Below are 19,705 nucleotides of genomic sequence, written 5' to 3'. Positions count from 1 at the left end.
TCTAAGATCAAATCATTCCATAGAAGAGAGTACGAGTGGCATGATCCTTATGCATCCCTTGAGGCCACAGAGATCACATTTTTCCAGTATACTGTTCGGCTGGGACGGCATATTTTGACGGCGAGGAGGACGGTTTCTCCAGCGGCAGCGGGGCATTGGCGATTGCAGGGACTATCACAGGAGTTCCTGGAGGATTTCTGGGCTCGGCTCTGGGCTAGTCGACAGGCCCGCAGGATCTCGGCTTTTCAGTGGCTGGTCGCCCACAGGGGCTCAGCAGTTGGCACTTGGCTTGTTTACAGCGGTCTTCCGGCGGCCTGCGCCAGATGCGGCCACCCGATGGAGACACAGAGACATTGCCTTTGGGACTGCCCTCAGGCACAGCAGATTTGGCTGCGGATGCTGCGTATTCTAGCCCCCCTCTCTCCAGAGGGTATGTTTACGTGGGGTGCCGCAGCTTGGTCGACTTCGTCAGGGCCTGCTATGGGCTATGAGATGGAGCAGGGCAGTCAGGCCATCAGATTTATTAGGGGCCAGCCTCGCCTGGTTCCGGCACCGGATTTCTCGTCCGCCAGCTGGACACAGGAGAGGGATTTTACGATGGGAGCTCCTCAGCAGCCTTACCATCTGGTTCACCTGGAGGGCCCGGTGCTTTACGGCCTTTGAGGGGAGATTAGAGCCACCAGCAGAGACTGTTCGGGGGATTTGGCAGGAGTTGATCCACACCCTGCGAGGACAGTACGACCGCATCCGGGGAGACTCGGATGAGGCGATCTTACGGCGCCAGGCCTTTCATACCACTTGGCGCTGTGGCCCGTTCTACACCCTACACACGGGATCCCCCCGTTGGCACTACAGGCCACCTGTTTGGCTTTTTCCCCCCCCCATTGTATGATTTAGCCGCTCAGTCCTTTAGACTGATGCTTGTATTTTGCAGCACCTAGGGAGAGTCTCCCGGGGCTGCCATGATGTATTCACTGCTCTTCTCTCTGTTAGGAGCAGGAGAGATCTCTTTTGTAGCCCTATGGGCGTTTTTTACATAACTAATGAAAGGATCTTTTCTCGGAAAAAAAAAAAAAATCATTCCATAGAATGGGCTGCCGGTTACCTTCCTCCGCTGAACGCGGGGGGATGTGTACCAGGCAGTCCCAGGCCCGTAGGAGGGACCTAACTCGGGGGGGTGAAGGGGAGCGGTGAACTGCATCCGAAAAAATAAAGCGTGAGCTGAGAGTCCAGTCACCTCCGCGAACAGGGACACACTTCATGATCTGCTGCATGAGAAAGTCCTTCCACGGCTCAGAGCCTGGAAGGAAGCCCGTAACAACCAGCTTACATTGCACCTCAGGGTCAATGATATTCAATCCCCCTTCGTGCTGAGGCGTGATAATGGTTTCCCAAGCAACTCTAGTCCTGGTGTGTGCATTTCCATCAAGCCCTGACCAAAGAAATTTCCGAATAAGGCGACGAAGCTATCCAATGCAGCCCTTATGAAAGATCGAGCACGAAGCGATAAACCAAGTCGTGGCTAGCAAAACTTGGTTGACCACCAACGCTCTAGAGGCCAAGTCTAGCTTTCTCCTACTCTAGTGATGAAGTTTGCTTTTAATGCTTAAGAGCACTAGAGCAAACTGTTGTGCAGGGGAGATGTCAACACCCACCTGACAACCAAGGTATCTAGCAGAGCATCCTCTCTCAATCCAAGTAAAAACCAACATCTGTACCCCAATCTGCAAGAGGAGAATCATTGATCCAAAAACCAACTGACTTATGCCAATTGATAGTAGCTCCTGCTGCCAAACAAAAGGCCTCCAAGGCTGTCCGGAAAGCACATAAACAAGCATGTGAAGCCTCAAGCAACAACGCCGTGTCATCTGCTAACTCAAAGTCCAATAACTCTTCCTCCTTACATAAAGGCAGCCTGAGACCCACAACACCAGGGGCAGCCCGAAGAAACCTGCTCATAGCCTCAGCTACAATGAGGTACAGTAAAGGGGCGAGGGGACAGCCCTGCCTCACTGAATGGGAAATCTGAAAACGCTCACCACGCCCCCCACAGGCTAAAATAGTGCTATGAGCCTCCTTGTATAGGCAAGACACACCTTGGATCCAGTTTTGGGAAAACCCCATGTGTGACATAGTGCCCTCCAAAAAATCCCAATCCACTCTGTCATAAGCTTTTTCAAAATCAAGCAAAAGAATTTCAAGAGGCTGCTGACTAGCCTTTGCCCACTCGACAGCTTCCCAGAAAGAAAAAATGTTATCAAGTATACTCCTTCCTTCGAGGAACCCATTCTGGGTATCATGGATAGTCCTTTGGAGAATCGGCTGCAACCTTATACTCAAGACTTTAGCTAAGATTTTATATGCAGATCCAAGGAGGGTGATGGGCCTCCATTGCTTGATGTCAATCTTGTCCCCACTCTTGGGGATAAGGTGAATCAGCCCCTCCGTGAGGTATGGAGGCATCATACCCGACACCCACAGTTCCTGAAGGGCAACAGTGATAGCATCTCCAATATGATCCCAAAAAAGAATAAAGAAGGTGGGAGAAAGACCATCATCCCCGGGGCATGAGCCACTGGAAAGAGCATGCAGAGCGTGAAGGAATTCATCCTTCGAGAAAGGGGCATCCAGGGAGAAACACACAGCATCTGTAATGAGCCTGGGCATGCACTCCCAAACTTTCTGTCGTGCCACATCTCTCTGAGGGGAGGGCACCTCTGCAGTCAACAAAGACTGATAAAATTCTGAGCACTATCCCTCGCCTTATCAGGCTCAATCTGAACCTCACCCTGTGATTCGTGCAAGTACCTCACAGAGTCCCTGCTATGGGAAGGCTGGTGTGCTGAAAAAAAATCTTTGTTGCATCTGCCACCCATCTGAGTCCAAAAGGCCTCATTCGCATGAAAGGCGAACTCAGCCCTCCTGTCCATGGCCAACTGCAGCTCTGCTCTAACTGTGGTCAAGAGGTCTGTGTAATCCAAGTCGCATGTGGATGCTTTTCATGTTCCCTCTGAAGAGCAGGAATCCTACGCCTAATATCTCTCTCCTTGTCCAGAGCCTCCTGCTTCTTAGACAAGGCAATGCTATGATAATGATGCTTGGTCCTATCAAGAGCTAGCGCAATATTATGACGAGGATCAGGAGCATCACAAGATCTCCATATCTCTTTGATCTCAAGGGAAATGTCAGCATCTAGATAAAGAGAGTCAGGGATACGGATACGGGGAGAGGCCGAGCGAGCCCCAGGCTCCCCGAGACACAAAACGACGGGGCAATGATCGGATTAGGTGGTTCCAGGCATAATAGCAATGGTGCCTCCTCTGTCCAAGGACCAGTCATCCACATAAAACCTGTCCAGACGTGCAAAGATGCTCTCATCCCCGCTCCTGCGGTTATGCCAAGAGAAAGATAAGGAATTTGGCCTTCTCTGGAAGTCATCCTCAGTCCAGCAATCCTTGCCAAAAAAGGAAAGCGTGAACCTCTCCCATGAGGCTCGCTCCAAAGGGTGTAAACCCCCTTCGCGTCAACCCTTCTTGTCAGAAGGTTTCTCAACCATACCTCCTACTATCCAATGATCAATCTGGGGAATGACATTTGTAATGGTGTCGTAAAAGGCCACCCTTTCACCTCTCACGTTAGGTGCATAGATATTCAAGATTCCCAATTTCTGACCCTCATGCATGATCAAGATCCACTGCGCTCTAGCAGGGATGATAACACCGTGCCCAATAACATGAGGTATAATGGATGCTGCCACTGAAATACAAACACCCCTCTAGTCCCAACAGCCGCAGACCAGAAGGTGTGGCCAAAGAGCATCTTACCAGTTTTGCCACACTGAGATCTATCCAATTTGTGTTCCTGCAACAAAAGCACATCCATAGACCCTCCTGTAACAACAGGGTGAAGCTGGTCCTTTAGAAGCGCTTCCTACCACGGGTGGGAAGCCCTCCAAGGCCCTGAACATTCCATGAGACGATTCTCATGGAAGAGAAGAGAGTTTGACCCCCGATCTAAGAAGACGATGGGCAGCCTGAGGACGCCTCTCATAATGCTGGAGGACGGGAAAATCCACAGGGCAAAGTCCACTGACATGCCCTTGTCCGAGGCCCTGCACCGTGCCTGCATATGTACGAGAAACCTGTTCGCCCTGCGGGGCATCAAGGGCAATGGCATCATGGTGAAAATCCTGCATTACATGATCCCCATTGTGCTGAACATCCTGCATATCACCCCCTCCAAGTGGAGAGGACTCCACAAAGTCATCCTGATCTGAAATATCATCTCTCTGCAAAGATGCATCAGCTGACACATCCCTCTAACCAGAAACATCATCTATCTGTACATGATCCGAGGAAGCCTTCCCATCAATCGCACCAGGGGGGCGGGCGTGAGAGACAACACGCCACACCTGGCGGACTGAAGGACGGGAAGGAACCAAGGGAGGTGGCACCTGAGAGGCACGCTTACGAGGCCTCTTGCGACCTCGAGCCCGAGGACAATCTCGAGCAAAGTGACCCTGTTGGTGACAAACCCGGCACTGATCGGGTTTACCTGCAATCTCCATACATTGCTTCAAAGGGCCACAAGGGCCCGGAAGCAAAACATAGTCCTCAAAGAGCTCAATATCACGGGCAAGAACCGTGACCTTGGGGACAGCATCCGCCGAGGCAGTGACCACCTAGGCAGAAGATCTCGGCAAGGCGTGAAGGGGGGGGCACTTGAAGAACAAGCCCAAAGGCAGACCCGCCGATGGCCTCTAACATAGGCCAATATGCGCACGGAAGACTTGGAAATCTGAGAGTAATCGGGAAACGGTTCCGGTCTTCCTCAACAGGGTCAAAATAGCTGGAGTAGGGAAGAAAGAATATCTTCCTTGGGCCCAATGGTGGCAAAGGGCTGCCCTTCAAAACCTCTGAGGCTGGGTCCTCAGAATCAAAATCCAGTTGGAAGAAACATCTTCCAAGCAACCTGACATCTCGAAAGTGTAGAGCGAGGTCGGAGGGCAGAGTCGCCTGGACCCAATTCCGAGCTTGGAGACGGGACGGGTGAGATCCAAAGATTCTGGCAATGAGGGTCGTTTTGGAGTCTTTCTCAATTTCGGTGTAGAGGACCGCGAGCTCGGCTTCGGAGAAAACAATGGTTCGCCCGGCCGAGGGAGAATGATTAGCCATGATGCTAATCGAAGAAAAAGGCCGACTTGAACCCGGATGAGGAGCAATGAGAACCAAGGGGAAGAGGAAGGCGATGAGGCGGAGGAAAGGAAAGGAGGGAGGAAAAAGGATCAGAAAAAAAAAGAAAAGGGAAGAAAGGGGGAGAGGCTGGACACAAAGTGAAGATGGCCGGGGGAGGGGCAGCACAGCAGCGCTGCGCTGAGGGAAGAGGCGGAGGAAGGATGGGAGGCGATTAGAGGAGGGGAGGCGAAATGGGGGGGCAAAGGCAAGGAGGGGAGGCGGAGGAGGAAAGGGGGCGAAGCAGCAGGCAGCGATGGAGGAAGAGGGTCGCAGTGAAGGAGGAATGACGGGCACAGCGAGGACGAAGGAAGCGATAGGAAGGAAACGAGGAAGAAGGAGGGGGCAGCGAGGAAGGAAGAAGGAGGGGGCAGCGATGGAGGAAGAGGGGCGCAGGGAAGGAGGAAAGAGGGGCGCAGCGATGGAGGAAGCAAGCGATTCAGGGTTCGGGGAGCTCGCGGTCGGCAAATTCCAAGGACCCATTAAGGTGGATATTGCCCGTGTGGCATAATTTTACTCAAGCGCATCTCAAGCGCATCTCTATGTTTGAAGAGTCCAGTGATAATGCGCCCAAAACAGAGAGAGAGAGAGAGAGAGAGAGAGAGAGAGAGAGAGAGAGAGAGAGAGAGAGAGAGAGAGAGAGAGATCTTACTGCTTTGCATCTTATCAGAATCTTAGCAATTCCGAAATTATGACTCAGCAATTCGATGCTTGTGCCAGCTGGTGGACTCAAGGGCCTGATACAAATTTGCAGGTAATTTAGCTGTCAGTTTGCACATGCACAACAAGCACGTAAAATACAATATTAGTTGATATATGGAGAAAATGTGATGTGTGGTGTAAGCAAGCCTGTTGCAGTTTGCAGAAATGCTTGGCAAGCTGTGTCCTTTCTGAGTGGTTTAACTCGATGTTTGAATGCAGCTAGAGCTTGCAAGGCAAGTTGGGTATGCTGCTGGAAGGTTTGGACATGTGATGCTTCCTGAAAATGTGTATGAACCTGCCCTGCGCTGTGCAGAACTCTTGATTGGATTCATAGGAAAAGGTGAAACACGCTCTTCTTTTTTCTTTGGTTTGGGAGAGTAATGTTCAATTTGATAAAAAAGCTCATGGGGTCTGAGACTTGGGCTGGACAGTGGAGCTTGTTTTGGTCCTTACACTTCATTTGACAGTAGGTTTTTGACTGTTTGGTGTTTTGACAGTTAAGATGTGGGGTTAAAGCTTACACGTCATGAAATACACCTTTTTTTTTTTTTTTTTTTGGCGGGGTGGGGGTGGGGGGTGGATCTCAGCTTTGAGTAGGCAGATGGAAGATAAACTATATTCGCTCTTAAGGTTGAAAGAAAACACAAAATTTAGGGAGCCTTCACCCATCTGTGGACATGTATGCAATTTTTTGTGTCCTCCTTGCTTGTCCTTGCGCTTGAGTAGGTGTGTGGAAACTATTTGTGAGGAGTGGATGGACTCAGGTTATAAAAAAGTTTTGTTTCCCTTGTATCAACAAGTCGTGCTGGCTTTATTGGTCATGGGAACACTTTGTATGGCTGAGATCTCAAACTCGATGCTTGTTGGGCCCAAGTTACTGTGTCTGCCTGATGCCTGCTGCCATGTCCAGGCTGGACGGTTTGTTCTGGAAGTTCAAGTTCTGTGACCTGGAATATGTGGTCTCAGCGGTGGTGTCTACCTTGTGTCCTGCCGCATTTAGGCATGACACTCACTAGAATTTGTCTCTAGCCGTGTGCATGTGGTAGGCCGTCAACCAAAATGGGCGTGGACCTTGTGAAAACAATCATACGGATGGAGGCCAAGTTTTCCAATCTCTTGTTGCCATGCGAATGGGAGGCAGACAGAAGCAGCCCAAGCTTGGGGCTATTCTAGACTGGTTATGGGCAGCCGGGGGGGCACTTGGCCAGATGCCTAAGTGGGCAGCCTGGACAGTTTCTGTCTGCGGGTGATTGAGTCTTGTCTCCTTAGATGCTCATCTTCCAATGATGACTTGTGGAATTAAATTTTTTCTCCTCACTTGTGTGTGTAGTCACTTACCTTTGTCATGATGTACTTGTTATAGCGTGCCATAGAGTGCCTCAGAAATATTGTAATGTGTAAACTTCTGTTTTTGTGATTGCAGGTTGGGCTGACAGAGTATATTACTCAGATAATGGTTCCACAGCAGTTGAGATTGCCATAAAGATGGCTTTTCGAAAGTATCTTTATGATAATAATCTTCTTACCATATCTAGCTTAGACACAGAAGCTCTTAATTTGAAGGTACAGTCTGAGCACTATGCACACATCAATATAGTGATGAAGGTAAGTTTTGTGTCTTGTTTCCAATGGTGCTGTATTTATGGGCTGTAGTTAGCTGTTTGGTCCATCTTCAGCTGCTGGTGTGGGCTACGTGTGTTTTTCTTGTGTGACAGCTCCCAGGCTGCCTTACTTGGCTGGTTGGTTGTCTGCCTTGCTACCTGGTTTTCTGGCTGGGAGAATGCTAGAAATTGTCCCCTCATTGACTGTGATAATGTATCTGGCTGGGTCAGCCTGCTAAAGGTGAGATGTGCTACGAACCTAAATCAGCAAAAGCTTCCAGCTCTTCATGCACATCCCGGTACTGTCCCCGGAACGTCCAAGTTGGAGGGTAAAGCTAGCTTGTCAGTGGGCCCAACTGGGTGCACATTCGTTTGCGGTTGGTATGAGTCTCTGGGTTTTGGTTTCAAAGGGTTATTATTGATGTAAGACGTTGCCCTATTTGGGATGATAGTACTTACATGGCTGACAGGCTTTTTGATAAATGTAAATGCTCTTCATTGTTGAGGCTTGTAGCAAGAAGCAACGCTAAGCCCCCTGAACAGCCCCCAGCTTAAGCATGTACTAAAGATCCTCCTCGCGCAAAAAACAAACCAAACCAACACACAAATGTGCGCCCCCCCCCCCCCCCCCCCCCCCCCCTGCGCGCTGCATTTACGCGCTTGCATATTGTCATACCCTGGGGGCCGACTCAAATATTTTCTACAAAACAGTAATCAAATGATCTCATATTCCCTCCTCTCATGTATGCAGCTGAATGATACATGGTTTTGGCATGCTGACATATTACACTTCTGAGGCATTTTGAGGAAGTAAGAATGGATTAACTTTCATGCGTGTGCATGACAGGGTTTTGCATTCTTTGTGTCTGGCCACTTTCAGTCTAGGATTGGGGTTCTTTGTCTCAGAGTGCCACATTGGCTAGCAAAGGACCAAGGGGGTTATTTTGTCTCAGGGTACCACTTTGACTAGTCAAGGACCAAGGGGGTTAATTATTCCTTCTTGCAGGAGTAAGGACAGCCTTTGACCTGATTGAAGAGGCACATGCCTGCTCATATCAGTGCTTGAATCACATGCTGAATAACAATGAGTAAGTATGTATGGCATGATAATTTGGCAGAAGTAAGGATAGCCATTGACCTGATTAAAGTGGCACATGGCTACAGACAATCATTGCTTGCATCACATGAGTGCTGACTAGGTGATGACTAAGCATGCATGGCATGATGAGTTGACATTCTGACTGGACAGAGCATGTTTAGTATTATGTCAAATCTCTTGAGGAGCACTGCCCAATCACAATCATTACATGGCACAAAATGGGTAATCAAGTGAATTGATAGCAGAAAGCATGTTTGTTTGAGAGTACTTTTTTAACTTGGATTCTGTTTGGGTGTATATTGGATTAGCCCCAGAGAAGTAGCATGCCCTGAGTATAAGTTGTCTTTGTGGATGGTGACATTTTGTAGAGTTCTTTGTATCATTCAGGTGCTGGCACTGAAAGATTCTTATCATGGAGATACACTGGGTGCACAAGATGCACAAGCTCCATCTGCCTACACTGGATTCCTTCAGCAGCCTTGGTAACGCTCATTAAATTTTCACAGTACAAGCTTCATAGTGAACCGGTCATGCTGGGGTTTTGGCTCATTCGTTATACTGTCGCCCTTTCTTTCCCTCTATACTTTTATTCTCAGGTATCAAGGAAGGGGATTGTTTCTGGATGCCCCCTATATTTTCATGCGCAATCGGCAGTGGTACATCCATGTCCCAGAATGTTACAAGGAGTTTAAGTCAGAGTCTACTTGTAATGGTAAGGCTTTCTTAGTTGTAATGAAACTATCATATTTTGTGTGTGTGTGTGTGTGTGTGTGTGTGTGTGTGCGCGTGCGTGTATAGGGTGTATGCATGCATATATTCCTATGTGTGTACACATCTGTGTATATATATCTGTATATGTGTGAGTGGGTTTGTGCCCATTTTTTTTTTCAAACATTTGAACTGATTTGTATCAATTGTTTTTCATACCTTTCTTTCAGTGAATTTGAACTATCAATCAAGAGATGATTTCTTTGATAAACAACGCGAAGAATCTCAACTGGCCAATGTATACATGAACTTCATTAGAAATAGAATCTCTTCTTGCACGGATGCATCGACTTGTATTGCTGCCTTGATCATTGAACCAGGTACAACACTATGACATTTGGCAATTCACAAATATAAATGCCTTGAAAAAGTTAATATGCCATAATGAGCTTAGTGCATTGCGTTGCGGCAGTGTCCTTCATGTGTAATCTGAAAACCTTCTATAGTACAAATGCAACTAGAAAATGTTGTGTATCAGGACGTTGAAACCAGGGACCTAATCTGTCAAGGAACACATACATGAGAAGGCTTCTGTTAAATATGATAGAAAAACTGAAGAGCCATGGCTCAAAGAATCAATACACCATGCATAGCATACCATGAATAAGCCACATAGATGGTTGAGAACACAAAGATAAGAGAGAGAAAGACTCAAAAAGAATGGATTGTCTTTCTATTTATAAAAGGAAGGTCTTCCTCTTGGCAATCACAGATTTGAAGGAGCCCTAAACCACATAGGTGGTTGAGAACACCAAGATAAGAGAGAGAAAGACTCAAAAAAGAATGGATTGTCTTTCCATTTATAAAGGAAGCTCTTCCTCTTGACAATCACAGATTTGAAGAATCCCTGTATCATCAACCAAAGGCCATAAATGTATTACACAATATCAGTCCAGATGTAAGAAAGGGTATGAGAAGGTAGGGTCTGAGTTCTGTCCATGGCCTTTGTGCATCTGGCTATGTAGATGTGGGAATCTGTGATGATGGCCATCGTCTCCCACTGAGTATCAATAGGAACATAATATGGCTTGAAAAAGGAGATTAGAACTGCATCCATATGGAAAAACTCAATAATATGACCGTGAATCATGATAGCCAGAGAAGAGTCAGGGCTCTTTTGAAAAACCTCGGTTCAACACATGGTCAGCCATGCAACAGATCCCAAAGTGATATAATGAGTGGAGCGAGAAAATCTACCAAGCAAGAAAGAAATGGCAAACCCAACAATTCTAGTGTTTGTGAAGTCCCATAAACATAGCTGAATGGACTCTAGAACATGAGATCAGTGTGGGCATGAGGGGCTCCCTCCGAAGACCTGTCTCGCTTGGTTCATGCAATCCTCCACGAATGGAAAGCCAAAAGAAAAGTGGGACCTTTCTATTCTTGAGGGGTTTCCATACATCTCCTCTAGAAACATCTTTGCATATTGCGTGGTGTCACCTGAAAGCTCTCCCAATGAGGCATTTAGGAGCATCAAAATCTAGCATTCCGGACTGTATTGTGAAAGAAAGGCAAGCTAGTGAGAGGATTATCTGTTGATATCCATTCCCATTTCGAAGCATTCCTTGCACACTCCATAGCTATAGGATGGCTATCTAAGCGAAGAATTTCAACAGATGACACTATAGCTCGCCACTCAAACATAGAGATAAATGAGCTCACCCCAAGCAACCGGGTTAGACAAATCCTCTCGATCGGCTACCATGACCAAGAAACCATCCACATTCTGTACTATGAATGATTCTGCCTAGGTGGCGTCGAATCTGATGCTAGCAACTGCGGAGCTTATGAAAAAGAGTCTCTGTCAGTATCTAAGTATAGAAGTGTGTAATAAAGCTAAACACCCACTTCCATGGACAAAGCCATGCCAATAAAAGTGGTCGTGTGCTATCCTTAGCTTTTGAGCTATTTTGGTGCAAGGCACTCTGATACTTGTACGTCGTACGGATCAGGTCGAACTCCCCTCTGTGCTGTGGGTGGAGGTGTGCTCGAGGGTGGGGGAGGCTTTCCAGTGGTGTCACGCACATCCTGTGGAGGGAGAGGCTCTTCCGGCTCGGTAGTCAAGTGAGGCTGGTCCAGCACTTTGGGGGGGGAGGGTGTGGGAATGAGAGGTGGGGGTGGTATGGAGATATTAGGGGGGCATCAGGTGATCCTGGGGCAGTTCTGGAGAGATCTTTGAGGCTCACAGTTCATGGATGTACCCTTTGCCTCAAGGCAAAGGCCCTCGGCTCGTGGGGCGAACGTTGGCTTTGTTGCTGCTCTTGGGCGTACTGGCGGTTGCAGTCGTCACTCTTGGGCTCGCTCCTCTGTGGGTGAGGCACCTATGAAGGAGGGGGGGTGGGGGGATGTGCGTGGTGAGGGTGAAGAAGGGGCTGCGCCTGGAGCTGTGGTTGCTGGATGCCCAGGGTGCCACAGTGTGGTGGCAAGGGCAAGAGTGGGCCGAGTTGTCCCATCTAGCGATAGATGAAGCATTGGGTGCCCAGGGTGCCACAATGCTGGATGCCGAGGAGGGAGGGTGGGGGGATGTGGGTGGTGAGGGCGAGGAGGGGGCTTTGCGCCTAGAGCTACGGTTGCTGGATGCCCAGAGCGCCGCATTGTGGCGGCGGGAGCAAGTGTTGGCCGAGTTGTCCCATCTAGTGATAGATGAAGCATTGGATTGGGAGCGCCACCATGGATTGGCTTGTTTTATCCTCGGGGATAGTGTGCAATTATATGCTTATAGAGGTTCAGATTGGGCTGGAGAGTACGACTCCTGGCAATGAACTAGTGGGAACTGTTTTTTTCTTGGCACCTCATGCTTATCTTGCCTCTATATGCTTATAGAGGTTCAGATTGGGTCGGAGAGTACGACTCCCAGCAATCAACCAGTGGGAACTGTTTTTTTCTTGGCACCTCATGCATATCTTCGTGGAGTATGAAACAATTTACTGTTGCCACATCTACCCATGAGGCTTAGTACAGGGCATCCTTCATTGCTACTGTAGATTGCATATGGCTACGGAGGTTGCTTGCAGACCTTCGTGAGTGTCAACAGACACCCACTACCATACTCATTGACAGCCATAGTGCTATGGCCATGGCATGGAATCTAGTTTTCCATGCACGTACAAAGAACATAGAGATACACTATCACTATGTTAGGGAGAGGCTTCATGCAGGGGAGATCACTTTAACCTACTAATCTACTGTGACAAATACGGAAGCGTGTGAACCTTATCCCATACATAACATCATGCATCACACATAGCATCCGACAATACATCATCATACTTTGAAACCACTGAAAGAGCAATATGAAAACCTGCACAAAACACAGCACTAGGGGCTGAAGTTGGGCCACCCCCCCCCCCCCCCCCCCCCCAACTGGGAGTATGAAACAACCCACTGTTGCCACATCTACCTATGACGCTTAGTACAGGGCATCCTTCATTGCTACTGTAGATTGCATATGGCTACGGAGGTTGCTTGCAGACCTTCGTGAGTGTCAACAGACACCCACTACCATACTCATTGACAGCCATAGTGCTATGGCCATGGCATGGAATCTAGTTTTCCATGCACGTACAAAGAACATAGAGACTATCACTATGTCAGGGAGAGGCTTCATGCAGGGGAGATCACTTTAACCTACTAATCTACCGTGACAAATACGGAAGCGTGTGAACCTTATCCCATACATAACATCATGGCATCACACATAGCATCCGACAATACATCATCATACTTTGAAACCACTGAAAGAGCAATATGAAAACCTGCACAAAACACAGCACTAGGGGCTGAAGTTGGGCCACCCCCCCCCCCCCCCCCCCCTTGAGGTATTTTTATTACCAACAGAGTATTCCAGTACAAGAGAACGGGTGTCAGAGAGTAAACACTCTTCAGACTGGCACCAGATACATCTAGAATATGATGAAAACAAATCAAACAATTGCTTGAGACTTCAATCTCGGGTTTCCAAGAGTTCCTCGGGCACAACCACACTATAGTACGTGATCACACCCTCTAGTAGTGGTGTTGTCCCAAATGACCAGCCATGAAAACCTTGGCTCTCACCACCTGAAGGTTCCACCCTTAGAGCCACAATAGTGCTGGAAATCTCCGGTGATGTACCTCCTGAGGCTCTCACTCGTCCGGTGACAGATTGATAGAGGGCGATGATGCTCCAAACCATGTAAGATGGGACTTCTATCTCCTATAGACGGTGTAGGAGGCGGGCTAGGGGTACAGTATCAAAAGCTTTGCGGAAATCCACAAAGTAGCAGTAAATCCTCTGATGTGGTGCTCTACCCTCCTCGATGATGGCATGGAGGGTGAAGATGTGGTCAAGGGTAGAGTAGCTCCTCCGTAAGCCAGCCTGTCCTGAGGCTTTTGCATCCCTGGCTCTCTGCAAATGAACTGAGCCCCGCCTCTAGCACTGATCCATAGAGTTTGGCCAATGTGTGGCCAATCATGATCGTAGGATCAAGTGGATCTCTGGCTTTGATGATGGGGGTGATTGTGTTGTTGGACCAAGAGGGTGGAAATCCTTCACAAAGGGCTCCATTGAACATGTAGGCTAATAGGGGCGCCAAGGTATTATCTACATGCGAGATGTACTTGGCAGTGAGTCCCTCATGATCCTGGGCTCGCCCATTGCGTAGTCTGCAAATAGCCTTGAGGACCATGTCCTTTGTGAAGAAGGTGAAGCGTGGGCCACACAAAGGTAGACATAGGATGAGACAATCTCCACAAGATCCCTTCTATATGTGAAGCTCAATGTGGATGTGAAGGGGCGAGAGGTATTGAAGACCATTACCTTGGTTTTACCAAGGTTAACAGAGAGGTCCTGCTGAGTGTAGAAGTCCTGTAAGGCATCCAACTTTCTCTGAAGCCCCTCGGCTGAGTCTCAGAGGAGGACGATGTCATTTGCATAAAGTAGTATGGGGATCAATATGCCTGCCAGTGTGGGGCCAGCCCCGCCCAATTCGTCAACGAAGCTTGAGATCTCATCCATGTAGAGGCCGAAAAGAGTGGGTGATAGAGGGCAGCCCCGTTTCACCCCAATAGTGCTGGAAATCTCCTCTGATGTACCTCTTGGGATCTCACTCGTACGGGTATGGACTCATAGAGGGCGATGATTCTCCAAACCATGTCAGATGGGACTTCTATCTCGTATAGACAGTGTAGGAGGCGGGCTCGGGGTACTGTATCAAAAGCGTTGCGGAAATCCACAAAGTAGCAATAAATCCACTGATGTCGTGCTCTACCCTCCTCGATGATGGTATGGAGGGTGAAGATGTGGTCAAGGGTAGAGTAGCTCCTCTGAAAGCCAGCCTGTCCTGAGGCTCTGCATCCTTGGCTCTCTGCAAATGAACTAGCATTGATCCATAGAGTTTGGCCAATGTGTGGCCAATCATGATCGTTAGGATCAAGTGGATCTCCGGCTTTGATGATGGGGATGATGGTGTTGGTGGACCAAGTGGGTGGAAATCCTTCACAAAGGGCTCTATTGAACATGTAGGATAATAGGGGTGCCAGGGTATCATGGACATGCGAGATGTACTCGGCAGTGAATCCCTCGTGAACCTGGGCTCGCCCATTGCGTAGTCTACGAATGGCCTTGAGGACCATGCCCTTTGTGAAGAAGGTGGAGGTAGTGGGACGGGGATCTGATGGTGGTGGTAGGGGATACGATAGAGGGAGCATGCCTACGAGTGCCATGTGTCCGGGCAGGTGATAGGTGTGGGAGGGCGATGTTCTCGAAGTTTCCGCCAGGCCTCTTTGGAGTTCGGCCCTAAGAAAAGTTAGTATAACTCATCCTCTTTTTGAGCGTAGAACTCCCGTTTCTTGCGTTGGGTGAGCCGTTGAGCAATCCGTTGCGCTTGGTGCTTCGTGATTTGCCTAATCCGTACCTCATACTTAAGACGGGAGCATGTGGCCCGACATTCGTCATCATACCAACAGTTCTGGGGCATGGAACCGCAAGGTGGCTCGGCGGTAGACCGCCGTTTGCAGATGACAGAAGTGGTGGCGGATGTGAGGAGTATGGTGGTGAGCTGTGATGTGAGGGTGGATAGGGGGACAGTAGGTTCCACATCTCGGAGTCGGTGGTAGATGTGGTTGGAGTAAACAAGGTCAAGCTCATGATAAAAAAGGATTAGTGTAATGTGAGATGGGGGGTGGTGGCGGAGGGGCGGGTGGTGTGCAGGTAAGAGTGAAAGAGAGGTAGGCATGGTCAGCCTCAAAGGGGAGTGACAAGATGGAGAAGTCGGGGAGAAGGTGTGCCATAGCTGGAGATTCCATAAGGTAGTCCACTGTGCTAGTACCTCTTGAGTGAGGGAAGGAGGTGAGGGTGTCGGAGGAGGGCCATGGAGACATCCCGTTATAGATAACGAGACCATGTGCAACTCCCTGCTCTAAGATTTATATAACACACTCTGTGACCTCCTCATGGTCTTGTGATGATCTCTGTAGCCTTGTGTCAGTGATGTCCGGCTCCTGTAGTCTGATAGGGTCATGCAGATTGAGTCGTGGTACCTGCTGACTTCCTGTCCTGGCGTGGAAATCCCCGAGCAAGACTTTCCCCAGCTGGGAGAACTCCATAATATCATCATATAATGGTAAGTACGGTGACTGGCCATGCCGTGCAACGTAAGGGGAGTGTCGTGGTGCAAAATAATACACAGAAATGTGGATCACTGTGTCATTGCTAAGTTGTAGCCGCACCCAAAGATACCGCGCATCCTTGTCGTTCCGGACGATGCTGAGAATGTGTCGAAGATGGGATCTAAAAAGGACAGCTACCTTTCCCGAGCCACGTACTCCTCCTGATGTGCAGGTCTCGCCTCGGAAAGCTGACTGCCACTCATACCTGGCTATGTATGGTAAGCCCCTCTCAGGGCTCTGATGAGTCTTGATATAAAAAATGACATCCCTTGCCTATGAAGAGAATCTCGCTCAAGCCTCCTGGATTCAACCACAGCATGCCATTGCAGTTCCATACTGCCAACCTCAGGTGTTTGGTCTCATAGACCCCGCATCCCTATTTGGGATGGCTTTCAGTGATAATGACCCTACCATCTTTGTAGATAGCCCACTTGCTTGCTCTACGGGCCTCATGAACTGTCACCATCGCCTCACGCGGGTGTGCCACCTGTGCTTGGGTGAGATCATCTCCCATGTACACCTGTGTGCCATTGAGGAGGGCAGCCCGCCTGTCTAAGAAGGCCTGTCTGCTGGTGGCATCGGGGAATCTAATGATGAGGGGCCGCTCTCATGTCATATCCTTGCCAGCCCTCCATGTATCTGCAAAGGGGGGGGGGGGGGGGATCCCATCCACTCCTAGCATTGGACAAAGTGTCGTGGCATCCTCCTTGGGGGGAGGCTCTGCCTGTAGCCCCCGCACTCGCACATGGAGGGCCCTATCCTTCCTATGTTTCTCCTCCTCGAGAGTCTCATGTATGATGCTCTGTGGGGGTTTGTGCGTCTTCACCATCTCCACCCAATCTTTCTTAGTGGTCTGCAGTTCTTCCTGCAGCTTATCACTTGCAGATTTCAACTGCTCCAAGTCAGTCCTTAGACCCTCCTGAATATTCAGTTCCCCTTCCTGCACTGTATGGTCCTTGACCGCAGCCTTTAGGGCTTCCATTTGGAGTTCCCCTATCTTTTGGGCAGCCTCTGGCATTCCTTGTTGTTGCAGCTGGGTCTCTTTCAACATCTGAATCACCTCCTCCTGGTGTTTCACATGTGCTGCTAATTCTTCAATCTTGTTGTTCTTTCCGTGTGTATCTCCTTGTGGATGCCTTCCAACTGCTTTTCGTGTTGGTTCAGGACCCTGTCCAGCACCTTCTTCTGTTCGCCCAACAGCTTCTTGGTGTTGTCCTCCACTGGCTTGATGTATGCCTTCAGATCTTGTAGATTCATTGTGGCTATTTTCCCCTAGTTGCTGCCTTGGGGCCCTGAGCAAGGGTGGGCGGCCTCAACACAGTCAGCAAGCAGGGGTGGGCGAAGTGGGCAGCCTGAGGAGATGGCAAAGAGCAGTGTGAAGCGAATAGCGCGAAGAGAGAAGCGATGGCGACGAGCAGCGCGAAGAGAGAGAAGATGGCCACCTGCATGAGGCGTGATCAGGGATGCCTCAACACAGTCAGCGAGCGGTTGTGGGCGAAGTGGGCAGCGGGGGGGGGGGGGGGGGGGGGGAGAGAGAGAGAGAGAGAGAGAGAGAGAGAGAGAGAGAGAGAGTCTTTTAGCTGAATTTGTATAGGTTTTTTGACCCTTTGTTTAACTTGGTGTCCCACAGTGATTCATGGAGCAGGTGGCATGTCTTTAGTTGACCCATTGTTCCAACGTCTACTGGTCAAGGAATGCAAATCACAAAAAATACCAGTGATTTTCGATGAGGTGTTCTCTGGATGTTGGCGGCTAGGAGTGCAGGTTAGGTTGGATTTGAATTGTTTGGACCTCTTTGGTTACATGTGCAGGCTTTATCTTGCTCTTTGTTTTGTTTTCATGTCAGATGAGGGAACATATTTAATGAAACTTTATAATCATGCTAGAGAAAGATTTCTAATAGGGCTGTCCTTTTAGTGCTTTGAACGTGGTCGGAACGTTTCTATTCTCAGGGGGGTGCCCAGACAAATAGACCTAATATCCTCTTGTAGAGGAGGGGTAGGAGCAAGCAAATTTAGGTGGGACTGGGTGTTTTCTAGAAACCTTTATAAGGGTAAGAAATTTCAGAGGGAAAGTTGAGCTTCAAATGGCAAAAGTTTAGAAAAGTCAAGGGGACAATGTTTGGTACATAATGTGGAGCAAGGTACAAATGTGTGGTGAGCAGTGAACCTAATATTGGCATAGAAACATTTTATGAAACAATCTTGCAGCTAGTCAAAAGTGGAATAGAGGCTTGCTCGTTTCAAACAAGCTCACCCTCTCTCACCAATAATTGCAAAGGAGTTACTACATCTTTTGTTTGAATATTTTACAAGATGTACAGTGGAGACGTGAACATTCAAATGTACTTATCACAATGGAGACATGAACATTCAAATGTTAAGTGCCCAATCTTAAAGAAGAGTACATGTAGACACTACATCTTCACCCAAGCTAAGGATTTTTTTTTTTAAACACTTAAATAATATTTTTTTTTTCAGAAAGGGGACTTCTATTAAGTATGAAAAAATTTTACAAAATGGAGATTTCACACCAAGTAAGGTGGAGATCTCAACCAATCAGGAGCCTTGTGTTGCCAATAGGGTCCCGAATGAGGACATGAAAAAGATACCAATGTCCCACTCTCTCATAAACTGGCGGCGCTTCCTTTCCGTAGCCCTCGAAGATCCCTGGTTTCTGGCCCAGGTAGCCATGATGGTGTGAATACTATCACTCCAAATCCTGCAAAGACACTGAGAAACAAGAACGGGAGTACCCTCAATGGCCTCGGTACCCTTAAATAATTAACTCACTGTAAATAGCCCTGCTTAAAGCTACCATATGCATGTTAGATATGCTCTCTCTCAAGCTTGCCTCAACAACCATGGAGGAGAAATTGATACCGCAAGCCTTAATCCCTCACTCTGAAAGGTGCTCACCTCTTTCATAATAAATGTACAGGAACTAGAAAAGATGTTTTGTCAGCAAGGCTGACAAAGTGGTCTACAAATTGTTGATATAGCTGTCTGATTGAGAGTCTGCTAATATTCCCCCTTTCCTTGCTTTGGTGTTATGGTTGCCATCTTCGCACATAGCAAAGATAGTTCCAAATCAGCCACAATATCTGTTCAATGAAAAAGCGGGAGAAAGACCAGCATGAGGGTATATAGTACATCGTGGCAAGGAGGGCCTAGTTCACTAACACAAGGGGAGATAGGTGTGCCCCATTACCTTTTGCGAATACTTGTAAGAAGAGGTGTAATTTGTTGTTTCGTTTATACATCCAGTCCCACGTGGCAGTCCAAATGCCTAACGATAGGATGTTGAATTTACTGCAGACCAGTCTCCTCTCGGAACTGGATTGTAATGGTGGATCAGCCAAAAGCTGAAGAATTTTCCGTATTTATCATAGCTCTGAGGCCATGCAATCGATCTGTACTGTTGCCACAAAACACAACACTTTCTCCTGAGTTCCTGCTAGTTAAACTGGAAACTTTATTGGCAGACTGTGGATCCAGCAGTTCCTCAGGGTCCTGTATGGAAAGCCACACTCTGTGGGGGGAAATCTTTAGTGCCATCAAGAAGTTTCACATGGTGATGTGTAGCAAGATGTAGTCATGATCTTAAGTTATGTATTCTCAAGATTTGCTGAATCAGTTGTCTATAAATGCGCATGC

General features: G+C 48.3%; 1 protein-coding gene across 1 annotated transcript in view; it reads left to right on the top strand.

Moving 5' to 3' along the window:
* Positions 1-5,848: 5,848 nt before the first annotated feature.
* LOC147602611 (bifunctional dethiobiotin synthetase/7,8-diamino-pelargonic acid aminotransferase, mitochondrial-like) overlaps positions 5,849-19,705 on the top strand; it is a 38,981-nt gene continuing 25,124 nt past the window's right edge. Inside the window, exons 1-7 of the mRNA XM_086797825.1 lie at positions 5,849-5,985; positions 6,153-6,273; positions 7,357-7,496; positions 9,021-9,115; positions 9,230-9,345; positions 9,572-9,721; positions 17,680-17,813. Of these exons, the coding sequence (XP_086653951.1) occupies positions 5,923-5,985; positions 6,153-6,273; positions 7,357-7,496; positions 9,021-9,115; positions 9,230-9,345; positions 9,572-9,721; positions 17,680-17,813 (819 nt within the window). The 5' untranslated portion in view covers positions 5,849-5,922. The remainder of the gene's footprint in view (positions 5,986-6,152; positions 6,274-7,356; positions 7,497-9,020; positions 9,116-9,229; positions 9,346-9,571; positions 9,722-17,679; positions 17,814-19,705) is intronic.

This window comes from Cibotium barometz, unplaced genomic scaffold (genome assembly GCF_041138505.1).
Source record: "Cibotium barometz isolate CiBa-2024 unplaced genomic scaffold, ASM4113850v1 ctg370, whole genome shotgun sequence".
In the NCBI taxonomy this organism is placed as follows: Eukaryota; Viridiplantae; Streptophyta; class Polypodiopsida; order Cyatheales; family Cibotiaceae; genus Cibotium; species Cibotium barometz.
The sequence above is the reverse complement of the archived record's forward strand: the minus strand, read 5'-3'. Positions and strand labels throughout refer to the sequence as shown.